The sequence below is a fragment of the Corylus avellana genome, chromosome 11 (assembly GCF_965113065.1).
Source record: "Corylus avellana chromosome 11, dhCorAvel1.hap1.2, whole genome shotgun sequence".
Classification (NCBI taxonomy): domain Eukaryota; kingdom Viridiplantae; phylum Streptophyta; class Magnoliopsida; order Fagales; family Betulaceae; genus Corylus; species Corylus avellana.
The window spans coordinates 6109562-6120039 of NC_142500.1; the positions used below are offsets into that span (position 1 = coordinate 6109562).

A 10478-nucleotide genomic window follows, 5' to 3' on the forward strand; every position below is an offset into this window, starting at 1 on the left:
TGAGCGGGTTCACAAGCCGGCCAGCTCATTTGCAGCCCTAACAATATCTCACAAATAGTCAACATAATCTCCAAACCTCAAAATACAACACATAAATATCATCGACACACTACTACTTCACAACCACACTACAACACAACCAAAATCGTTCCTCATACAACCTCAACACCACATCATAACATCTCAACAACACTAAAACAACAGCACCATAACAAAATCTCCTCACAACAAACGTTACCTCAACAACAACACACATAAACTTCATTAAATCATCAAAACATCAACTCATAAACCTAATAACACAAAACCAAGTGTTGAGAGAATAAAACCTACCTCTTGAAGTTTCCCTTTCTTCAAGCTTGTTCTTCGCGTCCTCTCTCTCTCTCTCAACTGAAACAAACAAAGATAGGGAAAAATAACTTCCCCTTCAGATTTTTGTGTTTTATACCCTCAATGTTCATATGAAATCTGACCTTATTCAAACGAACACGTGACAACTGCATTAAATTGAACGTCAAATCTCACCTTCCCATGTGTGTCAAACTCTAACCATTCAAACAAATCTACACCAATCCAAACAAGCTTGGCAGCTCAAATCTCAGTGGTTCATTTTCACCTACCACTCCATGTGACACTGCCACATAAAAATGTCATTCTCGTTAGAACGAAAACACACTTTTCCAAGTTCGAATCTTGGCCATTCAATTTCTCCCACAAGTGCATAGGACCGCCATGTCGAGGTTCCCTTTTCGTTCGAACGATCTTGGAGCTTGTTAGAACAACATTTCACAATTGTTGAATTCCTTAAAGATTTTCTCCCAAACTTAACATCCTTTTAGTCGAGCAACTACGAGCCCGTTACACTTAATCTATTTACACTCAATCTCTCTATTTTCATTATATTATTTATCTTTCTTACGCAGGCAAAAGAGGGAGAGGAAGTCGGAATGAGAAATATGGAGATTATACGGAAACTGGAAAGCAAGCAGACGAATAGTTTTTGTTTTAATATTTATTATTAATTTTTCCAACAAGAAAGTATATTTTATATTGCATATAAGTTTAATAGCCAAAATTAAAACTACAAATAATTACAAGAGTTAAACACAAACAGCAGAAAAGTAGGCTTCTTATTCAGAACTCCCATGTCACTGAAGCAGCAAAGGGTTTTCGTTTTTTACTAGAACAAACAAAAATTGGATATAGCTCTTGATTTTATACAAGGAAATCTAAAAACAAGCATGGAGGGCAAGATTCTAAAGAATAAGGGAATGCTCATGTAGTAGTAATAACAGCAACATACAAAGGAAGCCTCAATTGCATCCACAAGTAGCGAGGGCGTTGTTTATGGATTCAAATCTCCAACAATTGCTATTCGAATTACAAGCAACCTGGCCAACAAATGTGAGAGGACTTTTATAGGATCTACCTGCCCAAACACGTAGGTGGGCTGCCCGACACCTACTTGAACAAGTAGGTTTTATTGGAGCTTTCTCAGATTTGCAGACCGAATCGATACCAATGCAGGCAGTAAAATTGTTGGAGATCTCTATCTGTTGTTTATAGACCTAATTTTTCCAAGGAAGCCCGGATTTCATCGCTGCTACATTCTTCAGTTGTCTGAACAATATTGGGGCTGTCAGATGGCATGACATCCGAAAGTGGGTAGCTTCTGTTGGCATGAAGTTGATTAATGGCACTGCTACAAGTTCCCTTCAATATTACACTTTTGTGCAGCCCACCAAGCAATCCTTCATAATCTGTGTCCCCACATTCTCCAACAAAAACCACCATCTTTGACAACTCCACACCCCAACGAACATATAGATACCTGAAGATGTGTCAAGTCATTAAATACCAAGAACAAGATAATCCACATTTTGTGGATTAGGATATTAAGCAAGCAAGTTTCAGACTTGGATATATAGAATAAAAAATATAAAAAATAAAAACATCAGGAGAAGTTCAGACCTCTGCCATCAATTATGAAACATGCAAAGAACAAGCCTCTAAACATTGTTAATTCAACCAAGGAATTGAATTGAACCAATCAGTTGCTAAATCACTTGAAAACAGTTCCGAAATTTCGAGAAAACATGTCTATTATTTGATGGTGGAAACATAGATGTAATTTACCACAGGAATTGAAAACAAGCCACTCACATTGCACAGGCCTTTACTCCAAAATATGTTGCTTTTAATAACTAATTACAAGTCTCGTTTGAGGTGAACTACTCATGCAACCATTTAGCAATTGATTTTTTGGCATGAAAATCCATAATAATATAACTCCAGAATGAGGGAGAGGGTCAAAGTTACAAAATATTAAAAGTAATGCTACTCTCACACTCATTTATCACACTTATTTCACACTAGCTGATGTGATGTATTTTAAGTGGCTTTTCTATTCTTTTTTTAGGTGGCTTACATTAGAAGCCACTTAAAATACACTACGCAAGCGGGTGTGAAATGAGTGTGAAGAGTAGCATTACTTTGATATTAAATCAATAATTCAGATCAAAATCATTATAATACCCCTGATCAACCAAAAAAAAAAAAAAAAAACAACTATACCTGAGGGCTTGGGAACGTGATGCCAATACAGGAATCACATTAAGCCTGGTCCCATTCTGACAATAAATAGCATGGCAACGCAGACCTTGAATTCTCAGCGCCTTCTTAAGCTCCTTAACAGGAGGTACCTAAAAGATAATATCAAAAGAAATTAGAGATAATTTCTCAAAATGTAGACCCCATGCATTGCACCTTATATATGTGAACCCATTGGAGAAATTTTACGAACAATAAATATCAAATAAATAGATTCATCCTCAATTCAAGTAGACAATATTGATCATTTCATTCAGCATTCCCAATGAGCATAAACAAAATTTACCATTTCTGGCTTGTGCACTTTAAAAGCATAACAGTAGTTGGTTGAAAGTTGTTCAGCTGCAGTAAGCAGCTGTTCCGCATTCCCAGCCTTTTTATCATTGATAGAAGCTGCCCAACGAACCAAAGTCTTCCTCAGGCCTTCTCCACCCCAACGGTATTCAACGTGTGAGTGGTAATAAAAGTCAACCACGAATGGACTATCCTCCAGATTAAGAGATGAATAGTAGAGATCACTGCCACTGTTACAAATAAAAGCGTCAAAATCATTAGGGCTCAACCCCCCTGAGACCAGAAATGAGTGTATCTCAGATATGGTCAAGGATGTTGACAATATGAACCCTAAAGAGCCTTCACTCCTTCCCTTTTCTGTAGCTTCAAAAATCTTTCTGATGGTTTCAAGAAGACCTGTATCACTATCGCAATCCACAGCAATGACAAGGAGATGTTTCCTCCTCCTCAGTGCCGGAAATCTGTTATGATGGTCTGCTTTCTCTGTGGATCCAGCCTTTCGCGCATCCTTTGAAATGCCCTTTGACCATGTCAAAACGGCGTTCTCTAACTTACTCCCTCTATCAGCAGCATTTCCTTCAGATTCTAAAGAATTATCATTTCCAGTAGACATACTCTTTTCTCCATCCATTGAAAATTTTAAGTTCAAAGATATATCCTGTATATCTCTCAAGGAATCTCCGGGTGACTCCGATTCTGAACTTTCATCTCCATCATCACCTCTTTGCCAATGTGGATACCTTGGTTTGCAGGTAGCTATTCGAGATAGGTAAGTCTTGCAATGCTCTGGCCATGAAAACAGCTGAACATTCTTTAAACCATTCTGCCGACATCTTGCCCAAAGCTGCTTATCTGCAACAAGCTTTAGAAGAGCATCTGCAATGGACTGCTGATCATGGGGATCAACAAGAAGACCATTGTCAAGTACCTGCAGAAATAGCTCCTATCAGTTTCGGAACACTGAGGTGGAACCTCTTCCATTTTGTCTAGCATTATATCCTTACAAGCTTCTGACCAATACAACCAATGAGCAGGCCTACCCGATGTATATCGACAGGACCTCCATTTTTGGTGGCAACCATAGGCAAACCATAAGCTGCTGCCTGTTCCGAAAGAAGAGCAGAAGTTATATTGGTTTTGAATTACAATTAACCTGATAAAGATGAACTCTTCATATGTATAAAATGAGCACCTCAATAAGAGTAAGTCCAAATGGTTCAATGAAAGCTGGATTAATGAAAACCCCCTGCATTAAAATTGAATCAGAATGAAAGATCTGACAAGGAAAAAAAACATATAAACATACATCTCCATCAGCGAGCATACAAGATATAGGGATAGAACACCCATTCACCATCTTAGCATGCATAACTTAATACCAAAAGCAATCAAGAATGAAGAATTAACATTAAAAACAAATGTTACTATGAGACTGCTAATTAACTAAATTGTTGAATGCTGGAGCACAGTGGTGATATCAAATTCTTTATAATACTGATATCAAAATAATACGCAGTTGGGGGATGCGAAAATACATATAGTTCCAGAGATTAAAAAGGGGGGAAATATACTACAGTCACCAAAGGACTCCATGAGTTCAGTATAAACAAACCAAATAAACAATTAAATATAGTTAGTGGATTGCACTCTGTACAGTTTAGTAGAAGGTTGGCTATCTCCAACAACATGCAATTTATCCTAATTAAAGCTTAAGGGTATATCATCTCTCATCTCAATCTGATATATAAACTAAAAGGAGTACCTTTGTCTTTGCTGCTAGACGATAAATGTCAGGAACATCAGACTGTTTGTGGTGTTTGGGGTATGCCACTTGCCCATAGAGATCAAATTTGTCAATAAGCTTAAGCACTGAGAGAAGAACAGAAGAATTCGTGCTTGACATTTCATCAATTCCTTCACGATTGCCCATAATTAGTGTCTGCATGGTACAGAGAGAAAGAAAAGGTATAGGACAAATCACATCAGGAACAAATCCAATTTAGCTAATCAACACAATCAAGAAGATTTCTTCAGCAAACAAGTCCCATGAGGTGATTCAACATACAAGGTTAGCAAGCTCTCTTAGTGAACGGCATTCTCCAAATGCTTTGACCAAAGTTGTGATGTTCTTTTTGGGATCTGGTCTAGCAAGGGCAAGTATCATGGGCTTGCGAGGATTGGTAAAGAAGCGCGCTATCTGTAAAATGGCAAGTTTAAAATTAGCATGAATTCATCAACCAAATAAACTATGAAAACAAAAAACCTGGCAAAGCAGAATATCTTCAAAACCGTCTAGGACACATCAAAGTAAACACAAAAGGAATAATTTGAACCTCGGACCAGATATGTGGGTCAGGAGAAGTAGGATGTTCTTCATTTCCTTCTGTCTCACCCTCCATATCACCATCTTGTGGAACAATATGATGGAACTCCATTCCAGGAGGAATTACCTGCAGAGATGTATAAATGATAACATATATATAAGTATGAGCAAGAAATTTACCTAGGAAACTTATCATAACACCACGGGAACAGGAAACCATTTATGTATAAGAAGTTAAATATTACTTTGTATCAGGGTGGGAAACAAACAAAACATTGCCTGTCTGCCCAATTCAATTTAGGCACGAATTTCAGCATGCATGCATTTTCTAATTATATAAGAGGCAATTCACTCGGGATTTGTTTCTTTTAAGTCAAGTGAAAAGACAGCTCAGCATCCATGATCAGAACCTTGAGAGCAGGAGATACTGATACTTCTAACTTCGCAATCAAGAAAAGCAACTACCACTTCCACAAGAATATAAGAAGCATCCTATTACTTACGGCCATACGAGGCATGAACCTGCCATAACAGCTAACATTACGCCTGATCCTTGCCCGTAGTTTACGCTCCAGTACTGGATCAAAACCATCATACAAACGCCATTGCTCCTCTATCTCTTGTCCAGTGCTAGTTATCACTATTTCAGAGGCATCAAGGGCTATTTCCTCTGCCTCTATCCGACGCACAATTTTGTATGTCATGTTTATTTCATCCTTGGACAGACGGCCTTGCTTTAGAAGTTGTTCCAACTTGTCTCGGCCAAGTGAGTGGCCCGTAAAAAGCATTGGTACATTTAGGGCACCAGATAGAAGAGCAGCAGAATCCCCAGCATCTGCATAATGCCCATGGATGGCAACAGGCCAGATTGGGTGCCCACCACCTATTTGCTCACCCAAAGCTCTGGACATCTGTATTATATGGCTAAGTGCACCATCAACAAATTCAGGGATGTACGGCCACAGAAGTTCTTTGGGAATGTATTTCTCTTTTGGACCAAATGGTATACGAATAATATAGGCACCACTGCTCTCCCCAATGTCATCCATTAAACCTTCTGAGTCTCTTGGAGTCAGCATCTCTATGGGCTCCCCATAACTCCAATCTACATCTGGTGAAGATACTTGTCTAGTTAACAAATCAACCCGATACACACCAGGCATTGAGCCCAAGGCCCTAGCAAGCTCCACAACATACTTAACCTAAAAGGACAAAAACCAAGAGCATTCAAGTATCTAAATCAGAAAACTATATAAGGTATACAATGTAGCCCAAAAAGAACAATTATCATACGATCAGGACCACATTGATAACAAATATTTCTACAGAAAAATATTATTACCTGACCACCAGTATCAGAATCACGACCGAGCTCCATATTTTCACCCCGTATAAGACCATGAATGCTGCACAGATACTAATTGTTAAAAGTGATTAAAGACCATTATGCATACAATAGAGAGACCAAAGTTTGTATACCTCAACATTGAGCAATACATTTACGTCAATTATCATTACAGCATGCTTAGCATCTTTTATTTCCCTTCGGTGATAAAACAATTGAGGTTGAAGAATGGTTATATTCTTTCATTAGATACATAAAACAGAAGCTGTAAGCAATTTTCTTGAGTACAATGACAGACAGAAACACCACCTATTTCATTCACAATACAGTGGAACACCAAATTTGAAAAATTAGAGCATTAAAGTTCATTCCGTGCCTTATAAGTACTATGTATAGTTTTTTCCCTTTCTGTTGACTAGCCCATGTCTCCATTGCATCAATGGAACTGATTCTTGGCAATCTGCCTCTGTTGCTCTCACCATGAGCTGATATGTCACTGGCGACTACATCTCCCTTCTCTCCCTCTGATAAGTCTTCAGACATATCAGCAACTGCTTCTCTGCGGCCTCGTTCACGTTCAAGACGACGTTTAGCCATTCTTTGGGCTTCTTCTCCCTCAAGCTACAAAAAAATAAATAAATAAATAAAATAAATAAAAATAATAACTCAGACCAGAACATGATGTTTTCTTTTAATATATACAAAGAATCCAGATATTCCAATGAATAGTTGCACAAGCATGGTTAAGAATGAGTTATCTTGTGGCTAAAAAATATATTTTATTTTTCTTCTTTGCCCATCTATCAAGCAAATCGACACTTACCGTCTTCAACATAAGACCTTCTAAATTCTAATCAAAATATATTTAGTTGTGAAGGACCGGCAAAGTAATAATTTGTGACCAAGACAAATAGCATTACAACTAAATACTCCTTTGAAACAGTAAAATTAATACCAACAGAAATCAATGTAATCAATTACCTATACTGTTTTATTCTGCAACAGACCCAATATCCCCAAGTTCAAAACAGAAATTTCTAGATTTCATATTCTCCAACAAGATCAAAGAAACTACCAACTTCTTCAAGATGAGTAGGAAGATCTGTGTTGGGCTGGAGGTCGGCATTTTGAAATTCCAAAAAGAAGAACAAAATTTAGTAAAAAGAATAAATTAAAAAAATATATATATATATATAATCAAATCACACCGAAAATTAAACCCCAATCGATAACAGTAACCAACCAATCAACAACACCAGTTCACAAACTTCTGCATCAATCACTCTATCACCCACTAAAAAAAATGATAAATGCACAAAAACCCATATCATAACTTTTCTTTACAATCAAACAGAAGATCACCCCAAATCTAGAAAATTCAGTCGCATGAAGCAAGCAACCAAAACAGAGAACTCTCATCAAATGAAAAAACAAAAAACTTACCTGCTTTTTCTGGCGAGCCAAGTTCCAAATCCTCCAGCACATATTCTCCAGCCTCGTATTCCTCTCCTGCGGACTCCTCGTCGCCGCGGCCTATATCACACGCCACATCATCAATTGCAGAAGAAACAGAGAAACTTGTAGAAACAGAAAATTCATGGTTTATATAACATAAACATAATAACAGAGAGAAAAGAAAGAAAAATGAGATGGGTGTAGGCACCTTAACCCAGGAACGGTGGAGATCGGTCTCATCGAAGCCGGTGATGACCTCCTCGACGAAGTAGCGGGTGGGGCTGAAGTGGCCTCGCTCTCTGAGCAGCAGAGATGACTTGGCGTCGTCTAGCGCTGGACCCGCGTCCAATATGGCTTCCAGGTAGCTGTTTATCCAATCGTTCCCGGCCATTCTCCACCTCTCCCCTTGATTTCCTCTGCTCTGTTTTCTCGGCCAACTTCTCAGGAAAAACACAGAGAGAGAAAAAAAAAAAAAAAAAAAAAAAGAGATATTCACAGAGAGACAGACAACAAGCCCTTCTTTTAAGCTTTTACTGTCTCGCCGATACCCGATACGTTAACGACAACGACTCCCACGATACTCATTTTCAATTCATGTAGGAAGAAACCGTGTTTAAGCGCTAAAGAAATTAAGAAGAAACTTTCTTTTTATATTTTTGGGGTATTTTGATTTAAACCACGAAGATTCCGGAACTCCATATTCATGTGCAGAGACTGTGTCGTGGATCCCACGGGTCGGGTCTGAATATTACTTGTCCACGCAAGTTTTTGACTCACGTGACGTGCCGGATAACTAGACTTTTGGTTCCAACTTCCATTCAAGAAAATATAAGAAAAATTCCATTTTTATTTTATAATTATTTTATTCTACTGACGTGATAGTTTTAATCAATTTTAAAATTAATTATTGTTAAAAAATATTTTTTTATTTTATAATTATTCAACAATATTGATTTGACAATCTTAACTGTTGAATTAATTTTTGTTAAAAAAAATTCAATGATTGATCGAAACTGCTGCCACATTAGCTGTAAGAGATAATTGTGAAATAAAAAATATAGTAAATAGCAGTACTGGAGAAGAAAATTAGGGTTAGTTATTACTGCACCAACATTGTGAAATAATTGTAAAATAAAATAGAGAAATGATTGACGTTAATATTTTTTTTATCTTATCATATAAATTCAATAAATGAATTATTAGATATTTTTGGAATATGGGATTTTTTTTTTATGCCATATTCAGAAGAATCTTTAAGGAATTATTTGTGTGTTTTTTTCCAAAATATGCTGTACAAGATGAACTTGAAATAATATCTCACATATACCTAAAAAGGAAATATCTCACATATTTTATTTTTGTTTGAAACACCAATAATATTATCTATTAAAAAAAAAAAAAAAAAAGAGCCAATAGGGAATAGGGTCACAAAAATAGATTTTATTTTTTTTACGAGCTACTAAAAATAGATGGGTGGAGCCGTGGAAGTTGAGCCTTTGAGGTGGTAAGAAAAAGACAGGAGTGAGTGGGAGTGGGAGTGGGTTCTGGAAGGATTAGAATGAGAGAAAAACAATAGTTAATCTCTATTTTACTAAAAATAAAATTTTCACATTCTCATAAATACGAGGTTTTATAGATTATAAAATGATTGACAGATATATTAATTAAGGTTTCTTTCCAAGAATTAGCTCAATTGGTTGGAGACCACGTCTTATAAAGTCAAGGTCTCTAGTTCAAATTCACATCCCCCTCTTCTGTGGACATGTCAAAATTAGGGTTTGCAATTTTAAAAAGTGCGATTTGTAATTTTTTTTAAATGATTAAATATCTTATTTACTCTTATGATTTAACTTCTTTATTTTTTAACTCATATGGTTTACTTTTTATCACAAGAGATTTCTCTAGTTTGTCTAAAGACGGAGATGGTCCTTCCGTCAAAATTTTATCCAAAATTTGACGTCACGTCAGCACCAATCACGATTTGACACATGTCCATATAATTAATTAATTCAAAACATGATTTTTTAAAAAAATTAAAAACATGAAAAAATTATATTTAATTAAATTTTAAAAAATAAATAAATAAAATTTTGGGAGTGGATCTTTGGCCAGCCACTCCTTTTTGGCCATGGGATAGTTCGGCCACCCAAGAGCCTTCCGGCAATTTTTTTTTTTTTTTTTTTTTTTTCAGTACACCAAAGAGGGGTCCTGCAAGAGGAGCTTTGGAGCACAGATTCATCATTGACACTGGAGATTATGCAAATGTTAGAATCACAGATACAGGCCGGCTCTTCTGCTGAAATGGAATCCCTCCCTTTTTTTTTTTTTTAAGGAAATGGAATCCTTCTTACTGTATAATCCACCTCTATCATCAGCCATCACTCTACTCAATGGCATTGCAGGTCATATACATCCTTTCCTAGCCCGCAATTGCACTTGGCCAGGGGTACC

At 36.8% G+C, this 10478-nt stretch overlaps 1 protein-coding gene across 1 annotated transcript; it reads right to left on the reverse strand.

Moving 5' to 3' along the window:
* Positions 1-1104: 1104 nt before the first annotated feature.
* On the reverse strand, positions 1105-8658 carry SPS1F (sucrose phosphate synthase 1F). The gene is made up of 13 exons (XM_059575415.2): positions 8236-8658; positions 8016-8105; positions 6949-7193; positions 6570-6633; positions 5731-6429; positions 5238-5354; positions 4970-5101; positions 4667-4843; positions 4097-4150; positions 3945-4007; positions 2897-3832; positions 2575-2702; positions 1105-1831 (listed from the first exon to the last, which is right to left on the reverse strand). The coding sequence occupies exons 1-13, from the start codon at positions 8416-8418 to the stop codon at positions 1561-1563; spliced, it is 3159 nt and encodes a 1052-aa protein (XP_059431398.2). The 5' UTR covers positions 8419-8658; the 3' UTR covers positions 1105-1560.
* Between the last annotated feature and the right edge of the window lie 1820 nt (positions 8659-10478).

Bases quoted from the DNA above. Each gene is read 5' to 3' on its own strand.
- SPS1F (XM_059575415.2), bottom strand. From the start codon at position 8,418: ATGGCCGGGAACGATTGGATAAACAGCTACCTGGAAGCCATATTGGAC. The intron at 8,106-8,235 runs GTGCCTACACCC...CGTGTGATATAG, and splicing joins TCCACCGTTCCTGGGTTAAG to GCCGCGGCGACGAGGAGTCC. The intron at 5,102-5,237 runs GTTCAAATTATT...GCCATTTTACAG, and splicing joins ACCCACATATCTGGTCCGAG to ATAGCGCGCTTCTTTACCAA.